Raw genomic sequence first — 23500 nt, 5'->3', positions numbered from 1 at the left:
TAGTACTAGAATTACGAAACATCAATAAAAAACAACTCACAGAAAGTATGGCATCTACCACTATGCATTTCTCTTCAACAGAAAGTATGTTAAAATCCAGAACTTTCATTGCATCTATATTAGATAAAGTTAGCAAGGGTGTCACAGCCAGAGTTGCAAATAAAATATTGCAAATTAAATGCACAGATTGCTGTTTATGAAGAACTAACTTTTAGAAACAGACAAGCATGTTGTATCGGAGCATATTTTTAATCATTCTCTTACCGCAAGCATTGTAGAGGGACATCCATGTTAAGGTGAATTTGATTTGGTACCGTGGCGGCACTGGCCGGAGAAGCAGTTAAGGGTCGTTTAACTGTTTCTGCAGCTCATTGCCAATACAATGAGTTGCACGATGAAAAAAGTCCCTGTTGCTAAGCTGTTTATACCGGGGCTATGTATCGTAATTCCTTGATGGCTGGCTCCAGGCTAGAGTTTTAGGATATCCAGATAAGATACATCAACATCCAGTGAATCTTGTACCATTGATTTTTAGCTGATCTTTATGTTGGGGTTGTGTGAGAGAGAATGAAAAGGCGTGTGACTGATTTATCTAAAAACTGGTTGCAATGCAACTTGCTGCACCGAAATAGGGAACAGAAACAGCTTCTTCTATCTTGTAAATTACCGAACATGAGATCCCAGGCACTTTAATGCAGGTTAAAGGATTTTGTTTTTTAAACCAATTTGTGGATGAAAGGCACTGCATGTATTGGCCAGCTGAATTGGACCACGGTCCACTCCTTTCTAGTAAGGAAGCGACTTGTCATCATTGACGTTCACCCCATCAGGTCCTGTAATCCATCCCTTTCCACATATATATATTTACATGCTTGCTTCTCCCCTAGCATTGCCAGGCCTTGCTCCATGCCCTAAAAGGCCTCCATGTCACAACATATAGGGAGGGATTGGCATGCTTTCATGTAGGGCTCTTTACTTTTTGTGTGCTTTTTCTGTAATAGTGTTTACTTAATCTGCCCCAGAGTCAGCCATGTTGCCCAAACCTGTAGCTATGAAGCTACCCCCTCCCCCAAACTGCTATCTTTTAAAATTCCGAGCAAGGCTTCCCCTTCTACAACAGTTCACATTGAGAATAAAACAGCCCAGCTCAATTTCTTGTTCTCCCCATCTGCCACTCAACCCGGCTCCTGGCATCCTCTGCTTCTGCCGTGGTTTTGCTCCTGTGCCTATGGGGATCCACACAAAAAGACTGATGCCAGTCAAGTTGTTTCCAGAGAATGCCTCGGTAAAAGAATATGCAGGCAGAGGTGTGGTGGCTACACTCTCCACTCCTGCCATCTCTGTTAAGTATTGAGGGGTGGTAAGAGAACTAGGTTGGCCTTAGCCAACATAAATCTGTAAGGAGAGGATACTTCTGCACATAAAAAAGCACTGTGCCCCAGGAAACCGCCTTAGTAAACACCATGACTGAATCACTTTAGGTAACCCAAGCACATCCATTGGCCAGACTTGTTTGGCATAAGACTCTAGTCAAGTATTTTGATATCCCGCTCCATGTTGTTTTCCGCTATAATTAGTGTATCTGTCTCAATTGTACCTGCCGCCTACTGCTCATATTGCCTAAGTCGTGCAAATCTGTTGTCTTGCTCTAGAAAACCTGCAGATAAACAAATAGGAAGGGTTCTCTGCCCTGCACCCTCTGGACATCCCAGAAGTATGCAACCTAGTGTATGAGCATGAGCACTGGACACCTGGTCCAGGCCGCAGTTTGAGGCGAGTGCTATGACAAGCTTTCAGCACCCTGGTAATGGCTTTTACCAACACACTGGCATCCCTACCCTCGCAGAAGTCTGAATGCCCAAGTATGAACACCCAAGGGAATTTGTAGCTCACGCACCTCTTCCAGCTACGTTTTCAGCTGTTGGCTGATGGTTTTGCGCATCCACTTACAAATTTCCCAGACTCCAGGCAAGTCTGTGTCAAGGGCTGGACATAGGGGGTCGATTCTTCAATTCGCAGGGGGTGCGGCGGTGATGGTCTAGCCACCGCCGCACCAGCGGTCTGACCGCCCCATTACAGTTTGGGCAGTCCAACTGCCACCAGGGTACTGCCGCCAGGGTACTGCTGTTCCCTGGCACTTGTGCGGGAGTCAGAGGCCGCAATATGCTTGGCGGGACATTGGCAAAATGTATATTTTCATGTTGATATTTCTAATTTTAGCTTAAGTTTCTTCCTCAACCATCTGCCTCTCTCTCTGCCTTCTTTCAGGCATTCGATGTGGTGGAAAGAAGTTTTCTGGAGTCTATTGATGATGAACTGGCAGAAAAGGCAAGCCTTCTGTCCCAACTACCAGAGGTAATCAGTCCTCTATAACCAAGGGATGGCTGTGCTGAGGGGCAGCTTTGCTGTCTGTGGCATGAACCTTTTAATTGAACGTGCACAGCATTTTTCTGTCGGCTAGTTTCTCATTGCCATTCTTTTAATTCTCTATGTTTGGCCTTCATGTCCTTTAGGGTGTACCGCACCATCAGCTCCCTCCTCAGTACCAGAAGATCTTGGAGCGGCTAGCGACCTTGGAGCGGGAGATTTCTGGAGGAGCTATGGTTATTGTAGCACTGATCCTAAATAACAAACTGTACATCGCCAACGTTGGTAGGTTGAATGGGAGTTCATATTCATTTAACTGCTGAAGGGGTTCTTAAGATCTGCTAAAGAAATGCAATCTTTGGGACAGGAGAGCCATATACCACGCTTATAACACCTGCTATCTGAGAGAGCTTCTGCAGTAAACTTTGTCTGCCTCCATAGGAACCAATCGTGCCCTGCTCTGTAAATCAACGGTGGATGGTTTACAAGTTACCCAGCTTAATGTTGCACACACGGTGGAGAACGAGGATGAACTTTTCCGACTCTCTGAACTGGGTGAGTGCCTTTATCTTGGAAATTGTTTTCCAATAAGTGATTGGTATGATTGTGACGAAGGGGAAGGATCTTGGTATGTTAAAGGAAGTTGTGGCTGCGTACGTTTTACCCAGGGTTCTCTGGAAGGCTGTTGTGTAATGTCATTTGTGGGACTCTGAGTCTTTCCAGTCTACAAATTCCCAGTTCTTAAGTTCTGAAGCCTTCAGGACTAATACCATCTCCCCTTTCCAGCCCTGCTTCTTAGAATTACATGGTACATCTTGAAGTTTGTTCTCAGAACCTCCAAGCACTGCCCTCCAGAATTCAAACCCCTCAGATCTATTCCTGTTGGATTACTCAAGGCTGTGTTTGTTTGTTTGTTTAGTACTGGCCTTGTAGACCCATGCCAAACATTTGACATCCAGAATTTCAGGCCCCTCGGTGAACAGAACTTCAAAAGTGTGATTTCTCAGTTAGCCCCCCACCGCCACCCCCCAAGCACCCAGCCTACTGCCATTTGGATTTGCTCTCTAATACACCACTCCTTCAGAGTCTCGCTTCCAAGACTCTGCCCTTTTTTTATATTTGACCTCAAATTCAGCATCCCCTTTGAGGAGTAATGCCCCCTAAAATAACAGCTGATCAGAGCTACCCATTAGGGCCTTGACTCCTCACATCTGCCTTTCATTGTGTCTGCGTTCTGACACTAGTCCCTCACATCTTTCCTTGCAGGCTTTCACCTCTGTGAGATGTGCACATCTCTTGGTCCTTATTCCAGTCCTCCCAGGCATCAGGCATGCTGTTCATTCCATGGTTTTCTGAATATATTCATGTTCTCACCATCTGCAGGTCTTGATCCTGGGAAGGTGAAGCAGGTGGGTCTTATCGGGGGTCAGGAGAGCACACGGCGCATCGGGGACTACAAAGTGAAATATGGCTTCAGTGACATCGACCTGCTGAGGTAAGCATGTTCCCCCTCTGCTTTCCAGTCATCTCTCTCCCTCCTCTGTTACTCGTTTTATGTAACCTGCATTGGTTTTAAGCACATGTTCACAACACGGATAAATTCAATTAGACTGATCAGGTAAATTGTAGTATACGTGACGGGGCGATACAAAGCTTTTACTGCTTCACCAGTTGGTATACATTTTAGAAGGAGTTCAGTTCAAACATATGGAACACGTAGTTGTGTATAATTGCTCACACAGTTGGATAGTTCCTTGCTCAAGTACATGGCCCATTCATTTTTAGTTTTCGTCAAAAAAGACCTCCTTTAATTTTGATTCACAAATGGCATCCTTTTGTCGGTTCACAAGCTTAGATATCCATTCTCCGTTTCTACCCCCAATCTATCTAGCACCCCTATCACTTTCCTGTCACTCTGTGATCATTCACCACTCACCTACCACATCCCATTTAGTACTCCTCTTGTCTGATAAGCCATGCATTTTTTTGCATGAGAAGCAGGTTGTGCTTTTTGTGGGCGAAATTCAAAAAACCAAACCTCATCAAAATCAGTGGTAGATTTATTTACTAAGTCGTGAAAAATGAGAACCCGAATACTGCAATGTCCGAATATAAGCACTGCATTCGAGCAAGACGCCATTCCCGGTTCTCTAGAACAAACACTTGCGTCTAAAGATTTGATTTCCAGTTGTTGAGGATGTGAGGAAGGGATGACGTGTGTTCTTGTTGCCATTTTCATCATCATCATCTTTGCAAAAATTAAAATGTCCTCTCCTGTTGCACAATGAGGTGCAAAATGAGCTTCTTAGCCCACTTTGTAGTTTGGGAGCAGTGGAGAGAGCAGTATCAGGGCTGTCATTTGAGCCCAATACAGAAAAAACAGACGTGTGGTGCCTAAACCTCTTCTAGATTTATACACATTGCATTTATTCCACCGTCTAGTTGGTGTGTCTAGAAATATAGTGCATGAATAAATGTTGTTTTCTTTATGGCAAAACAGACAAAAACTCAATTGACGTCAAAAACACTCATCACATGGATTGGTGCAAAAAATATCGATGTTATAAAAAAAAGTCTAAACCTTTGAGCTCGGCATTGAAAGAGAAATGAGACCCGAGGAATGTTAAGGATAATGACACAACACAAAAAGCCCATAAAATTGGTCTGCGACAAAGGCTTGGTTGGCGTAGAAAGACATAAGGCATAGACTTGAAGACAAAATGGCAGATTTTTGGTAATGGTAATTTTTTTAGCGCATGATCGCCGAAGTTTCTTGCCACCATAGCTGTTTGGTTGTAGAAGAGATGGTACGCCATAAGGAAGATTATGTGCAAGGTTAGGTATTAAAAACAAAGGTCTCCCCCCCCCCCCCCCCCCCTCCTCTGACGAACCGTTGACACCGATAGGTCTAGACAACGACTATCCTGTTTTAACCCATTGAAACAATGTACAAAGTAGCTGCTTGATTTGCGAGTTTGTGACACAACTGTAATTAATGATTTACTGTATGCAATGACCAATCCACCTGAATTGTTCAATGAAAAACAAAGGTCTTCAATATTCTCCTAGAAATAGTGATGGATGATTTCCTAAATGCTGGGACTGAATTCCAAAGTTTGGCCGCGGTGACAGAAACTGAATTAAAGTCTGAAAGTTGATCTTCTAATTCTGGGAACTTGTAGAAGTATTTTATTTTCCAGTCGAAGCAGTCTGGGAGGCTTCTGGTGATTAAAAAGTTTTTGAGAGAAATCCTGGTTTATTTTTAAAGATAACTTTATGCACAATGGTCAAAGTTTTAGAAACAATACATTTGTGTACTGGTAACCAGTGTAACATTGCAACGATACTGGAAATAGTTATATTTCTTGAGACCGCAGGGCAGCATGCAGCAGTGTTTTTGAATAAACTGGAGCTGGGAAATTGCGCACTTAGGGACGTTCAGGAGTATGTCATTCCTGTAATTCAGATGGGATTATATGAGTGTGATGGCAACTGGAGCCCTGAGTTCCTTATATAGGAGTGGGAAACTTTTCTTTAATTTTTCAAGTGGGAGAAGTCGTTTTGGACACTTCGGGTACATAAGAATTAAGTCAGAGCTTTGACTCAATATGGATATTGAAATTGCAGACTTGTGGAGCAGCTGTAGAAGCAGGATCAAAAGAAGTTGGCCTGTTAAGATTTTATATCTGAATTGTGGGAGAGTTTAGCAGAATCTCTGTTTTGTTCTAGTGTTTAGATTCAGGAATTTATAAGCGGACACACAGAGAGAAGGGAGGTCACGCATTAATCTGAGGGGATATGCCAAAGATTAGTTCAATATTGTCAGCGCGCATATGGTAGATTACATTCACCTGATGAAACCGGTACGCCAGCAGTCTATGTAAATATTGAAGAGTAAGGGGTGGGTAGGATCAAACCCTGTGCAACGCCACCTTAAATGATTTTTTTCAGAAGGGAAAGCTTAACGCAAAGCCATCTACTGACGTAGGGTAAGGAAATCATTAAACCAGGATCCTGACAACACCCGTTTCTCAATCAGTAATGCCCCATCTCTGACACCTTCACTGGCTGCCTATTGTTAAGCGAGTACAATTTAAGTCGCTCACCTTAGCCTTTAGAGCTTTGGGCCTTAGAGGACCTGTATAGCTAAGAAGGAGAATTAAAGCCTACTCCCAATCCTGTCCTCAGAGATACAGCAGTCAAAACTCCTCGGGTGCGCAAAGCAAGGAGAGGAGGAAGAATGTTTGCTTTCCTCACTGCTGGGCTCTGGAATGCTCTTTCTCTAGCCTTAGGCTTGCTTCCTGTGGGGGTGATGATTTATAGATAAAATCTGATAACTTTTCTTTTTAACCCTAGTCTAATTTTTGCTCATCTGACCTAGGCCGCTAGCACCGGGACACCTCTTTGGAGGCAGCTGTGCACTTTAGAAATAGTTTTTGTATTGTACTGAAGTGCTAGGCCATTGAAACGAATATGTTTCAGTCTGGTATATACAATTTTATAGTCCGCGGTACCAAAGGCTGCAGAGAGATCCAGGAGCACTAGGGCTCCTCACCCTACTGCGTTCATTATTCTGAGAAGATCATCTAAAGAAGTGGTCTCTACTAGTTCAGTGCTCATTCAGAGCATAAAGCCAGCTTGAAAAGGATCAAGAATATCACTAGATTCCACAAAGTCCTGGAGTAGGAGAAAGACTAATTTCTCTAATAAAAGTGACAGAATTGGAAAAAGACAAATAGTTCTGAAAAATGTTCAGGGGTCAGAGATGTCGAAAGAAAGAGAATAGGATGGGAAGAAAAACAAAGGGAAGATATAGACTGACTTTCTACTCCAGAACCATATATAAAGACACATAATCATCAACCACAGATATTGGAGGAAGTCCTGCCTGAGATACAACATGGAGACAGTAGTCACTCATATTGATATCGGGAGCATGTATTCACAGAGCCCTCACAATTGAAGGTAGAAACATACCCATCCAAGCCTTCCACTCCTCCTGATATCTCCATCTATCAGGCTATTAAATGGCGAATGGACGCATATAGATAACAACTCAATAGAGAAGAGGAACAAACTTGCTTCCTTCTAGAGTGTCTACATTTTTAGAAAGTCAAAGCACATTACCATCAAATGCTGCCTAATGTACTACAACAGGATAAGGAGGTTTCCAAGAAACCAGCCTCTTGCCATGCAGTTATACCGAGAGGTTAGCCTACATGCAGACCCATTCCGCAAGACCCAACATACATTAAGGCCCATGTGTAAAACCTAACCCACTAATAGTAACTACAGGCAGAGAACGATACAGTAAATGCAGCTACATCTGAGCCCCACCAGACAGAGAGAGCAAAAGACTAGAAGCAGTGGGCAAGAAAACGGAGAGGGCAGTGGCAACCCAATAGAGATCACCAAATTAAAATGCTCTTCTGTTAAGATCTGGTAATCAATGGTGGAATGGAATAGAAGAGCAAATCGCACACTTCCTACAATTTCAGAAAAGGGTAACAAGTATAGCTACAGAGGGAAAGAACCTATCTAATACATGCCTAAAATTAGCAGATACAACTAGTAGGTAGCTATGGACTGGCAGGGTACTGTACTGCCACACAGGGCTAAAGGTTTCTGGATTCATGGCTGAGCTACAAACAAGTTTAAGTAATAATCGGTTTAATTAACAGAGTCTGAGTGAACACCATGTGGACGGTCTTTAGATGAGATGAAAAATGCAAGAGAGACCACAAGAGCTATGAGAGAACAACAGACGTTGGGAGCCCTTCTCAGGAGAATATGTAGCCCTAGAAGAGAAAATGGTAGCACTCTACCTTTCCTCATGCAAATCCAAACACAATCCTCTCAGGGTCAGAGTACATCCCATGTGACGTCAAATTGGCAGCTGCTCACCATCAATCCACTCCTTTCGAGGCAGAGCCACGGGGAAAGGTCAGCCCTCTATAGAAGATGTTCAATAAAAGTGGGTGTATCACCTCGCCCCAAAAACATATAACAACTATAAGGTGTTATATATTCTGGGTCAAAGCAACAAGCAGGTATTAAATATCTTCAAACATTGATACTGGATAGAACTAAAAGGCAACCCGTGACCAAGTATGCCAAAAAGACAAATTTACAGCAGTCAATGAAGAGTTGTACTTTGAAAGAAAGTACAAGAATTCTTAGAGAGGGAAGCTATGGAGACCGTATCAGTTTCCCAAAGAAACACAGGAGAAGGTTTTGTGTATTTCCCTATACTTCATCATTAGCTAACACTGATTTCTGAACCGGTTTGTAAACGTGTAGAAATCCAGAATCATGGCGCTGTTGAAGTTCACTCCTCTTGTAGAAGAAAGAGGCGACCTAGTAACGATCGACTTAAGGGATGCTTATTTTCACATACCAATGATCCTGCATCACCAAAGGTACACTTCGTCAAGGGTGACATTCTTTATCAAATCAGTCTTACCCTGTGGGATGTTCAAAAAATGTCCTTCGATAGTAGCTGCCTACCTGAGGAGACACTCGATTTATGTAGATCTATATCTTGATGATTGGGTGGAAAAAGGGAAATCTTACTTGCAATGCCATTAGAACATCAACACAGTGATTCATCTGTTAGTCCATATAAAAAATATCCCCAATACCGACACAGCAAAAGAGGTTGCTGCGGGTACATCTGAATCCCGCATTTGCTCTCTCAATACAAACAGATAAATTCTGCCAATGCAAAAACAGATATACCATGTCAAACACTGAGAACATTGAGTTACTCCTCATTGTGGCATCATGCCCACCAATCATACTACGCTTGAGACAAATACTAGTGTGCATAATGAGACGGTGGTCACAAATAAAGTGAAAGTAGGACCGCCCAGTAGTTGTTACAATTAAAACAAGCATTTGCAATGCAATAGGTCTCGTATTTTTGAGAGTTCGAGCTATTGGCATTGTAAATAACAATGTCATTTACTTATGTGTTTTGGTTTGGAGTGTATTGGATGTATGAACAGAAACTTAGCTGCAGCACTGTCTAGAGGACTGAGAATGGGGAATTACCACTGGGAACAGACACAGCTGCAGCACTGCCTAGAGGACTAAGAATGGGGGAGTTAGTGACGGAACCAGAGAAGCAGCTAGGAGCACTGTCTATAGGACTAAGAACGAGTAATTTCCACTGGGAGCAGTGACACAGCTGCAGCACTGTCTGAAGGACTTAGAATGAGGGATTATCAACAGAACCAGAGAAGAAGGTGCAGCACTGTCTAGAGGACTAAGAATGAGGAATTACCACTGGGACCAGAGAAGCAGCTAGCAGAATTGTCTGGAAGACTTAGAATGAGGAATTTCCAACAGAACCAGAGAACCAGCTAGCAGCACTGCCTTGAGGACTAAGTATGAGGAATTACCACTGCGACTAGAGACACGGCCAAGTGGGACTTAGAATGAGGAATTACCACTGGGACCAGAGAAGCAGCTAGCATCACTGCCTAGAGGACTTAGAATGAGGAATTTCTGACAGGAGCAGCTAGCAGCACTGCAGGAAAAGACACAATAATGGGCGGAGCAGCTTTTAGGACTGGGAACAGCCAGCTATGGCAGGCGATGCGATCCAGTTCAGTAAGATATAGGCTTCCCCTGTCCCAGCAGCTGCGGTGTATTGGGCACCCTGGACAAGATTAAGATTAGGGGAGGTTTGTGAACAGACAGGAACATCAGCTGCAAGCTGCGATATAAAACTCCCCTCCAACTTCAACACATTAACACAGCTTTTTGGCAATAAACAACTTGTCTGAGGCATGAAAGCACTTCACGGTAAAGCTGCAGGGAGTGTGAGCTGCCGAGCAGGAAATTAACAAAACACATAGTGCGTGACACTAACCTATATGGCCTGTCGTGAATGGAACAGGGGCAGTGTCCAGGGAGTGACCAAACCAGCAAAAGGATCAATTAGTGTCTTGTAAAGCACGACTACTCACCCGTAAGGGTCTCAAGGCGTGGGGGGGGGGGGGACTACTGATCCATCTAAGGCGCTGTGGTTCCGTCGAAGAGCCAGGTCTTGAGGTCATTCCTAAATTGAGGTGGCGACAATAACTTCCTGAGGTGGAGGTGCAGGGTGTTCCAGGTCTTTGCTGCGAGGTAGTAGAAGGGTCTTCCTCCGGCCGTGGTCTTACGAATACGTAGGACAGTGGCCAGGGCCAGTTGGGCGGAGCAGAGGTCTCTGGTGGGTGCGTGGAATGCGAGACAGTGGTTAAGGTACGCAGGTCCCATGTCTTGTAGGGGGGATAACTGTAAGCTATAAGCCAATGAAAACAAAGGATTTTTGAAAAGCACATGAAGGAGCCAATCAAAAGCGATGGGCGTGCTGAATGCCAAAAAAAAAACATTGTGGATGATGGCAAATATTATTTTGGGCAGACTATTCAGAGCACCACCTCATTCTGTGACTATAAAAAGAGATGCAACAAATAGCAAGGTAAATGGAGGGCTTGAATTAATTTCAGCTACTGGCAATACCTTGGACCACATTCCATTCCATCCTGTTTTTACACACAATGCACTTCTAAACAGAGGCCTACCTTATGCAAATCAATACTGACCCTGCTCCACATGGGAAAGTCCTTCCGGAAGAGCCAGACAAGACCCCCTCCAGAAAGGATCCTTCGCAACTCTACACTGGTTTCAGCCTATGTGGCCTCTTCAGGACGGAGCAGCTTCAGTCCTATGGCGCAGTGAGCACAGAACCCAAGTCTGGGCTTACCCATCGCGTTAGAGTATCAACTACAGTAGATATGAAATTATCCAAATGGCGATTGGACTGTCGCGCTCCTTTGTGGATTGAGTTGAAAACGATAAATAAGTTTGTTGATTTTGTTGGTGCCAATGGGTAAATCCTCCTGAGTATGAGGATAGGATACTTATGAAAGCAAGCGTTGTCCACGGCTGGGGAGACGTCTCCCAATTGCACTCGAATATAAAATGTTCAATGAGTTCATACGTGTTGGAACTTTAATTCAATGAATTCTTTATTTGTATATTATTTTTCATTGCTCAGTTTTTTAGTTCATTGGATTTTACTTTTCCTAAGTAGCATCCATTTAAAACATGAATTTGACAAAGGCACACAGCACGTAAGCACGTTTGGTGTTCAATCACCGGGAATAAAGTTTTTTCTCGTCAAACTCACTGTCGTTTTTCAACAAACACTTATCACCACCAGTCGTTCTCACATGAGTGTGTTTGCAACCCGTCTGATCACCAGCTTTTTTACCTGCGTTCACACTCTTGATTCTAGCGTTTTTCACCCCATTCTCATTCTATTGCACCATTGAGTGTTCTCAAAACCATCAATCGACGTATATGACATGTATATTATCATTTATAGTCTCAAAGAAGTAAAAATGTACTGAGCCGCTGTCAATTCTATGTTTTCAGAATAAGTCCCCTGACGAAGGGTAATGCCCGAAAAGCATTGGCAGAAATTCATGTTTTGAATGGATGCTACTGAGGAAAAGTAAAATCCAATGAACTAAAAAACTGAGCAATGGAAAAAGAATATACAAATAAAGAATTCATTGAATTAAAGTTCCAACACGTATGAACTCATTGAACATTTTATATTCTAGTGCAATTGGGAGACGTCCCCCCAGCCGGGAACAACGCTTGCTTTCAACTACAGTACACAGGGTGTGGTGCACAGAAAGGAAAGCTCCAAATAAGTGGTCGATTGACAGCAAAAGAAGCCATAAAACACATAAACATCTTAGAGCTGCAACAGTTTTGTAGCATTAATGGTCTTTTAATTACAAATCAAGAAGGTAGTTTTCATACAGATGGCAGAACAGTAATGTTTTATTAGCACGGGAAGTATGGAAATGGCTCATAGACAACTGTGCAATCAAAGGAGTCCACTTGACGAAACAGATAAACATACATGCAGACAGACTAAGCAGAGAAATAGGCATGTCTCATGAGTGGGAGCTCAATTAAGAATTAAGAGGTTTGCAGACTGGGGAACACCACCAATAGACCTGTTTGCAATCGCAGAAAGCACAACATACTGAATTTATGCATCTAAATATCCGCTATTGTCCCAGGGAAATCTAGTGTCGCTGAACTGGTTAAGGACATTTGCCTACACCCCCCAACAAATATCAATATAGTATCGGCAGTAATCAACTGGTGCAGAACATCAAAGATGTATGTGATTCTGATAACACCAGTGTGAGCAAGGCAGCCATAGTTCTAAAATCTAATGAAAATGCCCAGGGCCAGGTGAAAAACTTGGAATTGGCACAACGTAGCCTCCCAAAAATGTTTAGCAGTGGTTGAGAAGCCCAGAAGACCAGCGGCATGTAAATGTTACACTTCTATATGGCTGGATCGGTGTATAACAGTGAAGACGATATTATGCAATACTTAGTAATACGTATGCCAATTTGAAATCTAACAAGTGCACTGAGAGTACATCTATCAGTGATGGTGGCAAAAATGACGGGTCAGCTTAACTAATAACTGTTCAGGCTGCCAGCCATTAAAAAAATTCCTTCAAAGAGCTTTGAACATCTACTCCCCAAGAGCTATTCCTCCACCAATGTGAACCCTGAACACAGTTCTAACACAGTTGTGGAAACCAGCCTTTGAACCACAGCATAAGGCCATGCTAAAACAACATTGAAAATTGTCTTTTTGGTAACAACTGCATCGCTATTCAGGGTCATTGAAATTCAAGCAATTACTATGTAAGGGCCGTACTTCCAAGTGCATGTAGATAAAGTGGTGCTGAGACATAACTCAAAGCTCCTACGGTGATATCCAGTTTTTATGTTAAACAAACAGTAATGGTGTAAATACCAGCAGAAATTGCACTAAACACACTAGTTTTCCAGTGGGCTATTGTGTATTGCGAACATGTTACAAATGACATTCGAAAAACACAATAGTGTGACTCATGCATAAGAATCAAAAGGGCACCCAGTATCGAAAGCTACCGTAGCCAGATGGATTGTACAAACTATTCTACTGGGAAGAAAAGCATTAGTACACTCAACATGAGAATGCCTATGCCTCTTGACAAATGTTTGGTGCTGCCGCGGGCATATTTCTCGCTCCATGTGCGCTCTCTATTGTCTCATTGTTGCAGTTAGATGGTCGGACTTGTATGCCCTGCCAGGGATTTTTAACACTCCAATTCCCCACTAATATGGGACAGGCTTAAATAAACAAATTACAACTCCCTCTGTGCACCTCTAACCCCACAGCAACCTCTTGCGAATTACAACTTTCATCCCTGAGTGATATCACACTAGATGCACCTCTCTTGCCACAACAATTTCTCACTATGGCTCCTGAGGGACACCCCCTCTCTTGCAGTAACTCACTTATGACCATCACCACATCACTTTCCATCTCTCCCCCTCAGCACTGCAAAGTCCAAACCAATCACAGCGGAGCCGGAGGTGCATGGTGGACACCCCCTAGATGGTGTGACAGGGTTCCTAGTGCTGATGTCAGAGGGACTCTACAAGGCTTTGGAGTGCGCGCATGGGCCCGGTCAGGCCAATCAGGTGAGAGAGGTCAGCATGTGCAAAACATGGTGTGGGAGGGTACTGGGATGGGTACAGGAACATACTTCCAAGACATACAGACATCTACACCTACAAAATCCTGAATTCAAAAATCTATTTCTATCGTGATTAATTTAAGATAAGCAAGAATTGAAGAAAGATAAATGTTGCAAAAAGACAAGAAATGGTGAGACAACCAAAATAAGCAGAAGAAAAAGAGATCCCACTAAACAGAAATCTTTTATCTTACCATTTTTACAAGTTAGTTTTACCAAAAAGTAGAATCTATTTTCCGAAAAGCTAGATCAATAAGTTATAACCACTGTACCCAAATTATGAGATGGGATTGTTACAACAACATTCTCATGATTCAATGAAATTGGGGCTTATTGTGGCAGACTCGACATCTGCCAATTTCCTTATTGAAATGATTGGAATGTTAATGCTTCAAATTGAAAAGTCAATGGTACATATTTCTTGATTGGCTGGGTTTCAGATTTAATGAAAATATGGGCAAACCGCAATTGATTAATAAGATTCATACCACATATTGAGTGGAATTATCTGGTGCTTTCACAAACGGTGTTTTTACATACATTTTTAGCCATCCATATGATGAATTGAGGATTAAACAATTAAGTTGAAAATGATGATGATTGTTTTCTTACCTGAAATTTAAATTAAGACTTAATTTAGGATATGATTACCTTATTGCCCATATTTTGATTCATGTTGTGGGCACTGTCCATTAACATTTGATTTCTAGAAAACGGAATAGAATATCTCTAAAAAGATATTTTGATAAACTATGCCTGGATTAAGAGTGCTAGGAAAAAACTTTATAGGTAAGAAAAATGTGTAAAGGAACTGTTAATGCTTAGTAACCATTAGATAGGATGAGACCTTTGTTTGCAAATGTGGTTTATAAAGAACATCTGAAAAACTAAATATATGAAATGCTCAGGTTTAAATTGAGGGGGAAATCAAAAAACAAATCAATTAATTATCAATTTAGAGTACAGAGAGAAGTAAAAACGTTAAGAAATCTCACCAGACTGGTAACATAACCCCCTGGCTAACCCATTGGATATTAGTTAAACATCAAAGACCACGGACGGTTTAACGCCATCGTATTTACAGTGGGCGCCATATTGGCTGCCATGTACATGAAGGGAAAACGGTGGGTTAAGCCGCGATATACATTCTAGTGTAGCAACGCGTGCTATGGAGAGAAAGGTGATACCAAAAACAAAGTTGCTGGGTTTTTTTCCAATCCATTTCGAAAATCTTTTGACTGACTAATATAAACAGAATCCAAATAAATTTTTGTGAATTAAATACTTACTATTCATTCATAATCAAAGATATTGTGATTAAAAGTATGACTTTAAAAATGATGGGAAATGTTTAAATATAGTGCATAACCAAGTTAAAAGGCTTGAACCCTTAATGGCTGGGAACATATACCTCTGTCTGTGGCTTAGCAGTACTCCGTATTCAGAATGGAATGGAAAGTTACGTTTTTAGTATTGTAACAAGCATTGTCATGGTGAGGGTAAAACTTTAATGAGGAGAATCTAAGTGTATAGCAAATGAATAGGCAATTCAGATTCCTGTCTAGTCCAGTAGAGATACCCAGTTTCTAACTTGGAGCCCGATCTAAGTCCATGATACAAAGTCAAGTTAAACTCAGAAACAGCAACATTTCTAGTGGTGTAAATACACATAATTCATAGTATTTTAAAGATGCGAAAGATTTTGACCAAAAAATAAAAAATCGGTAATATAAACAATGCATTTCAAGTCATTATTGAGACACTGTTTTAGTTTCTCATTTTGATCAAAACCGTAAGATGTAATATTGACACTTCATTTAATCATTGCGTAGCAAGGTATCGTATTTAAAATGTGGAGTAGTCATTCAGGCACCCATAAAAAATGTATAATTAAATTTAATAATAATCACTGGTAAATTCTTTAGTGGCTTTTAAGAATCTGTTGAGTTAATCATCAAGGCTGTAGCCAAACGTTGTTGATTTGAGTTTATAGATCAAAAGGCTTTCCTTCTCTCTAAGGCTCTCTAGCGGATGTACAGGAGGGTTGAAGATCAATGGCACAAGTATGGGCGAAGTGAGGGCCCCAATCATAGGTCTGCCTTTGTCTTCTCCAGTTGGAGGTGGATCATGTTCCCTATGTCTGTGTACCAGGTCAATGGTGAACGAGCATTGTTTGTGTTAATATCTGTAGCTTTTGCTGACCCCTACCTCTTTTCTCTCTCTTGCTCTCTATCAATGCTATTGCTGCAGGAGATTGCTGCGATGATTGCCACAGAATTCGCCAAACAGGGGTCGCTGGATGCGGTGGCCCAGGCTGTGGTGGACCGCGTTCGGCGCATTCACCGTGACACTTTCGCAAGTGGTGGTGAACGATCCCGCTTCTGTTCCAGGCATGAGGATATGACACTGCTAGTCCGCAACTTTGGCTACCCACTGGAGGAAGCAAATGCCCCCACTTTGACCCCAACCCAAGGTAGGTGCCTCCCTGCTAGCACTCTCATGCAAGCTTTTGCCCCTTTTGCTAGAGAGCTGACAGTGGGTGATTTCACAGGTGTATTGGGATGGAGTTTTCCTATTTGTGCACTCTTTTCTTCATGGCCCTTGTCAGGGATACTGGCCTGCAATAAGCAGCAAGTCCGAGTATAGGCCCATTCTGAAATGAAGCACCTCAGTGGACCAGCGCATGAGATGCAAGCTGAAAATGTTGCAATATCACAAACCTTCAATTTAATTGATACACCCTCTTATGATACATTTACCGGTAATGTTTACCAGTCACACCACTCCCTGCATGTGTTATTCACACGTCAGTGTATCTGGTTAAGGTTTAAAAACACTGAGGGTGTGGCAGCTTTGCAGAGGTCCAATCTACTTTGACGTCCTAATGAGGACAGTACATTTCCCTTTTGCTCTGATGTGGGAAGTGTGGTAATAACTATGTATTAGCTGGAATTATTTAAAGGTGCAATTCGACATTATTATAAAAATGTCAGCCTCAAAACATTTTTGTTGCCTGTCCTTGTCATTTATTTTAAATGTATCGCACGGATTGCTTCCAAAAGGGGCTTCTGTGGTGGCCCTGGTTCTGATATGTTGAAAGGCATGCTATTCCCTGAGTAGATGTAATGAAAGTAGGATGGATGGTGTCACGGCAAAATAGTGAAAAATGCTGCTTCAGTCTGCACTTGTCCTGCGCCAAGGTCCAAAGTCTCCCTCTTGAAACCAATGTTTTCTGAGAGAAGGAGAAGCCTTAATGTCAACACCACAGCCTACGTTTTCTTTCCTGGCTTTCATGGGGATACAGGATGACCCCGAACAGTTACTAGGCACTGTGAATGGAGTCACACGTCTATCCTGTATCATGTTATTACCATTTGGTTTCATTGTTCAGACGTGGTGTTACCAAGCATATAGCAAAGAATCCTGAAGCACCCTAGCACAGGCTAGACTTGGACACGTAGTACCTAGAGTGCTCTGTCCTAGCCCTACATGCTGCGTAGCCGACCTGCCATGTTTTTCCGCCACAGGCCTCCCTCCCCGTGCCGGCTGTTGCTGTGTCTGTCTAGTCTCCTTGCTCCAGCCCTCCACAGCAGTCCTAGTCTCCTGCGTGCACTCGTAGGTTGTGGCGCGCTCTATCCGCACTGCCAGTGACGCCTGAAGCTTTGCAAGGGGGCTTTGTTTGGTAGTTTGGCTGGCGTCCACCCCGTCCATTCCTCTCGTTCTTCTGCAGCTCTCTATGGGCGTCTCTGCTTTCGGCTGTGAATCGTGGGCGCAAGCTTTTCTCCGACAACGCTCCTTTGTTCACACTAAAGTGCCTGTGTTTTTCTTTCCCTGCGTAGGGGGGCGCATATACCCAGTCTCGGTGCCCTACTCCAGTGCGCAGAACACTAGCAAGACCAGCGTCACTCTCTCGCTAGTTATGCCGTCGCAGGGGCAGATGGTGAACGGTAGCCACAGCAGCTCCACACTGGAGGAGGTGACCCCCACGCTAACCAAGTAAGAAACATGGCGGCCGCGAGGTGAGGGTGGCTGTATATTGTGCTAGAGGGGACCGTACTAGCTTTAAGTGAAGGGGGCAGGGCCTCATAACTATTATTAAAGTGCGCCCAGTACAGAGAAAGGGGCTCGGGAGACGCAGAGAAGCTGCTTTTAGGTGACGAGATACTCGCACTGTCGTCGCATCGCGCGATTACCGCCATCTGATATTAATTATTGTCCCTCTTTTATTTCTATCACTGCAGTCAGAGCCCCACCGTCACCTTGCAGTCCACGAACACCAACACGCACACGCAGAGCAGCAGCTCGAGTTCGGACGGGGGGCTCTTCCGCTCGCGGCCCTCGCACTCTCTGCAGCCGGACCAGGATGGCCGCGTGGAGCCCTACGTGGACTTCACCGAGTTCTACTGCCTCTGGAATAAGGACCATGGGGAGCAGGGGCCCCCGCTGACAGCCCAGTAAGGGCCGCCTCTTCATCCAGACCAGCCACCGCCAGTGAAGAAGTGAAAGCCCGGCAACCACCCACTGCCTGCTGAAAGATTGCAGTTCTCTTTATAGACCCCCCAAGATGACAAATCGCCTTATGATCAACTGTGTTTAGCTCTAACCAAGCCATAGTCATCTGTGCTGACCACACTAGGGGGTTCATGGAGAGCGTGTGAACAGCCCTAATGAGGGGCTAGAAGTCTGTAGGAGGTCATCATAACAAATCTCACCTGACAGTGTTCTTCTGTAACCAGAGGACAGTGGTCTCTACCAGCCTCCTACCAGGGCTCCCAGCGGGCAGGGTGATGTTGTGGCCAGGCCCAAGGAGGAGACAATAAATAGTCTGTACCGACTTCCCATATACGAACACGTTATAGACAGTGTGCTGTTTTGTCAAGCCATATCTAGATGTCGTTTGAGGGATGTGTGCTCCCGTCATGCCTTGGTGAATAGACTGGAGGACTGTTCATTAGGTACGAGCTGACACATTCCTCATTGAGCTGAGAACCGCCTCCCCACTTTGTTCGAGTAATTTATACCTTACCCACGAGATGAGACATCTACCTACTTTGTCACTGTCCTAGGAGTTATCTTCCTTTGCCGCGGACGTGCCCTCGAAGGAGGGGGCGGGTGTTACTCTCATCAGCGGGAGCTGTGGACCCTTGGTTGGTCTGAATTTGGATCCTCGGCTAATGCCCCACAGTCCTCATCCCAGGAAGCTGCCTTACTTGTGTTTTTGCTTTTGGCTGTCTCTGACCTGCACTGATTGTGCCTTGCCTGAATCAGGAAGCATTGTGGCTTTGTGTCTAAATTGCATCATGCAGTGGCACATTATAGAAAAGTTAACAATTAAAATTGTCCAGTATGCAGCGAAGAAGATAAATGTGCAGCGACTGTGTAGAGGGGAATCAAATTCATGAAATGAATAAAAAAGACAATAGAATATATGTGTCATTGCTGCTTTTTCAGACTACTCACCACTCATACGAGTGTTCCACTGACATGGACACTGTTTTAACTGCTAGTGAATAGTACCAAACTTAAAAGCATAGGAACAATTGTTAACACCATGCCTGTCCTGCGTAACCAACAGTATTAGTTCTTGGGTCATTTTCTGTGGACACGGTTCAACATGGAACCAGCCCATGGCAGTCTGGTGAAAGCTTCGCTTTAACTACAAAGCATATTGAATATTACTCGTCACAGAAGATATACAGTGTATTGTTTATTATTAGTTAGAGGCCTTAGGAGCTATGGAGAAAGAAAGCTGGTTATATTTTAATTCCGAGCCGCAAATGAGGCTAATGTGTGGTTGGTAATGAGAGGTGAGGCAGGGAATCTGTTAACTTTTAGAGACCTCACTGAACTGAGTTATTGTGTTCTTTGGCAGGTGCCTAATGTTCCGGTTCACAGAGGAGGCGGGGCAATATGCTATAAATGTCGGTCATAGATGCTGCACTTTAAATTGAATTATAACTTGTCACAGGAAGCCAAGACTTAGATGGTACTGGGGCTCTGATCTTATGTACTTAAGTAAAACATAAAACTAACTGTATCATTGTGTTCCTGTTCAAGGGTGTTTGTATATGTTTAACCATTCTATCTGCCTACAGAAAATTTGTCTTGCGTAGTCCTGAGTTGATGGAGTGGGTATTTTAGCTTCGGCATATGAAAGCAACATAACATAGCTACAGCTATCGTGTGGGTTATTAAACATGTTATAGGGTATGCATGTTAGTGCTTTCATTTGAGAACTTGATTGATCTGCTTATGTGGAGTTTGCTAGAAATTTGGTAGCACGTAGATATGCCTCATGGTTAGGGGGTACTGAGTGTGCTATCCGACAAAGACAACCTCTGTATCTTCCCTGCTAAACTATAATCCGCTCTCTGTATCTTCCCTGCTAAATTATAACCCGCTTTTTTACTTCCAAGATTTTGGAGTAATAACATTTTTGTTGATATGCGTGTCTAAACTAGGGTTGATACCTGAGGCAGACAGGAAGTCTGGAAGAACTCCAGGGGACTCAACATTGGCACTCCCTGGTAGGTGAAGGAATGGGAGCTAGTTTAATTTGTAGAATCCTCTTCAGAACAAATGAAGAAAACCAGGATAGAACTTTAGTACAAGTATAGGTTTTGGTAGGTCGTTGTTATGATTTGTAATATGCAAACAATGCCAGTATTTCACCTTCAAATTGAGCAAAACGGTAAGAGATACATAATCCATTCTGGAATACAGTGTACAATTAAATAATCAATAGCAAATTAATACAACAAAACAGAAACTCTCTTAAATCCATAGCAAATGGTTTTGTGTGCCATACGGATAAAGTAAGCCCAGAGGAAGGAAGCTGAAAGGAAGACTTCTCCTGTTGAATTTGAGATAAATGATGTCGTCGTTCTACTCTTGCATCTATCTACTCAAGGTAAATGCATGGTATCCAGTCAACAGTGTGAACTCTTTTAGTGCTTTCAATTGTTATGCTGTTACAATTTATGGTTACATTTGGTGAAATTCTCCTGTTGCCTTAGATCTTTGGGCAAATTGTTCTAGAGTTTCATCCCTGCATCCCTGCCACTTTTAATCATCTGCCTTCAAATATGGATGCACACTATTTAGAGATAAACAGCCAGAGCAGGAACACACACGTGTGTTAGATTGGCGCAAGTGGAAGCCACCTGACAGGTATTTTGTGGCTTTCTCATTGATGCCTTCTAAACTAAGCACAGAATTCTGTATTGGACCTGGTAACCGGTTGTCTGCCAAGCCTCTGAAGGAAATATGGTTGACTGAGAAAGCAGATGTGGGTAAGAAAGCAAATGCAGGTAATTTTGTTCTTATTCGCTGCATCGGGTGCACCATCCTATACCATGAGCATTGTGGACGTTGGTCTGATGTGAAGGTGAATTTGAGATTGACAGAATGTGTCTTTGCAAGATTTTCAAGAACTTTGGTAGTCGAAGGAATCTGTAGCAACGAGCTAAGAACTGCTCACCCGTGTATGGTGGACAGAAGGGCATTTCTGGTTTCTTACTGAGGAAAAGAACGTGTTCAGGATGGTCCACAGGATCTGCATCAACATATTAGCATCAATTCCAGCATGGACAAAAAAAGAATCTGGCTCAGCAAAGGAAGCTGTAGGTGCACATGTTTGTAAAATAGAAGTTACTGAGCCACACAAGATAAGTTTAAACCGAAAAAAGGAGCTGCACCTGTAGACCGTAAACTGCAGAATCTGTTGCAGCTAGAGGATGCCTTTTATGTACTTTTCCTGGGAAGGAGGTAGACAAGTTATTCTAAAGCTCTTGTGTGGGTCTACTTTTGATTATAATGGGCGGTGCAGTAAGGCTCTCCACTTCAAGGTACAGCTCACTTCATGTGAGGGAATCCAGCTCGACTTGGAGCACTTGGTTTGCTAGAAATTTTTGTTTATGGACATTTTTCAGTTATTGCTGCTCTGATACATAATATGATAGGCACAAGAATACAGATGGACTGTTTTTGAAAGGGGTTTCTACATCCTGGTTCTACTGGGGGCATAGGTGGGCGATGCACTTCTTGATTTTAAGGGTAGAGGGGCAGCCATAGCCAGCAAAGCAGGGATGCTGTCCTGCTTTTCATTCTCCTTTTTTTGATGCATAGAGTACTTTCAATTGCTTCCCAGGTTTTGGAAAATTTAGCTAAATGCGTGGTTTCTATTTCTTCTCGGTTCCCTGTGTGCCATGTTAGTAGCCAAATGGATTCTGAGAGCACAGAAGTACACCTCATAATGATCTGCTCATACTCCTGGGTTGTTTGCTGATGCCCTGTGTGGGACTGGGCGGGTTCCAGCATTTCTTCACACTTCAAAATAAGTAATGCTAGCGGCGGCTGCTGCCAATCTGGCGTGGGGAGGTTGGGGGGGGGGGGGGGGGCGGGGGGTGGATTTAGCACCGTGAAAAATGGTGACAAATAAATCAATGTACACGTAGCTTTCGCTGCTGCCTTCGTGATCTTCTGTTGCCGCGTATTCGCTACTCCTGTGCTCCTGGCACTGCAATCCACATGAGCACAGGCTCCTAGACCCCCCACATAATCCCAACGCTGCTCTCATGCTATTACCCGGCATGAGAGAAGCACTGGGATTGGGCGAAGCAGGCTGGTTTCGGGCTGAAGCAGGAACTGGGAGCCTGTGCTCCAGAGCACTGCTGATATCTCCAAGGAACAGTCTGGAGATATCCAAGTGCGCATGTCGGTTAGGCCAAACCAATATGTGCACTTTCAGTGCCTACCACTCCTCTGCTGCTGCTGACACTGCGACATGGCCCCTCCCCACCATAGACTCTGTGGACTGGAAGTGAAAAATAAAATTATAATAAAATAGTTTTATTCTCATTTTATTTTTCTTCTTTCTGTTGCCTTTCAGCAGTGGGGTGATGCTCCTCTGCCATAGCGGAGGAGCCGCCCCTGAAATGCTCTTCAGCACCCAGGGGCACCTATTCTGGGCAGACTGTCTGGATGCAATTTTGCCCATCAGTTTCTATGAGGAAATGGCATTTGAGTATGTTGAAAATATTTTGCAAAACGTGACTCCAAAAAATAGCAGAAGCAACGATTTCAAACTGATGGAAACCCATGTTTCTGAAAGGGCCTCTCTGCAGGGGAAGGCTGTATTTTTGCACAAACTTTTTTTTGATAGTCAATTTTATTGATTTTGCAAAGATAATGATAAAAACATAAGTACAAACAGCACAGCATAGTCAGCAGCACCACAACATATGACATTAGGCAAGTGGAACAATCTTGTTTGGTATACATTGTCATTTCTCCTTCTTCCAAGGGGCATATAGAATTAGACCCAGGAAGACAAGGAAGTTAGTTAATCTAGCATTCCCAACCATATACCCCAAACCTTCCTGTGTTTGGCCGGACAACCCCTGGCTTCATACAGTGGCCGTTCTGCTGCAGCGCACCAGTCTACTCCTTTGCGCCATCTAGTTATAGTGGGCGGGGTGGGGTTCTTCCACACCATCACAATGTCGCATTTGGCCA

At 43.4% G+C, this 23500-nt stretch overlaps 1 protein-coding gene and 1 long non-coding RNA gene across 3 annotated transcripts in view; one reads left to right on the top strand and one right to left on the bottom strand.

The window, feature by feature from the left end:
* TAB1 (TGF-beta activated kinase 1 (MAP3K7) binding protein 1) overlaps nt 1-19409 on the top strand; it is a 110329-nt gene extending 90920 nt beyond the window's left edge. The window contains exons 4-11 of one of the 2 annotated variants that reach the window (XM_085601270.1): nt 2269-2355; nt 2514-2652; nt 2809-2922; nt 3751-3862; nt 13784-13928; nt 16235-16457; nt 17824-17980; nt 18226-19409. In XM_085601270.1, the coding sequence (XP_085457396.1) occupies nt 2269-2355; nt 2514-2652; nt 2809-2922; nt 3751-3862; nt 13784-13928; nt 16235-16457; nt 17824-17980; nt 18226-18442 (1194 nt within the window). In that variant the 3' untranslated portion in view covers nt 18443-19409. Of the gene's footprint in view, nt 1-2268; nt 2356-2513; nt 2653-2808; nt 2923-3750; nt 3863-13783; nt 13938-16234; nt 16458-17823; nt 17981-18225 lie in introns of both variants that reach the window. The other variant, XM_085601269.1, reaches the window with a different exon arrangement.
* The window catches only part of LOC146833446 (uncharacterized), a 489922-nt gene that overhangs the window by 304294 nt on the left and 162128 nt on the right, over nt 1-23500 (bottom strand). The gene's annotated exons all lie outside the window — the stretch shown is intronic.

The sequence above is a fragment of the Triturus cristatus genome, chromosome 4_2 (assembly GCF_964204655.1).
Source record: "Triturus cristatus chromosome 4_2, aTriCri1.1, whole genome shotgun sequence".
NCBI classification, from domain to species: Eukaryota; Metazoa; Chordata; class Amphibia; order Caudata; family Salamandridae; genus Triturus; species Triturus cristatus.
This window is presented reverse-complemented; position numbering and strand designations above follow the sequence as displayed.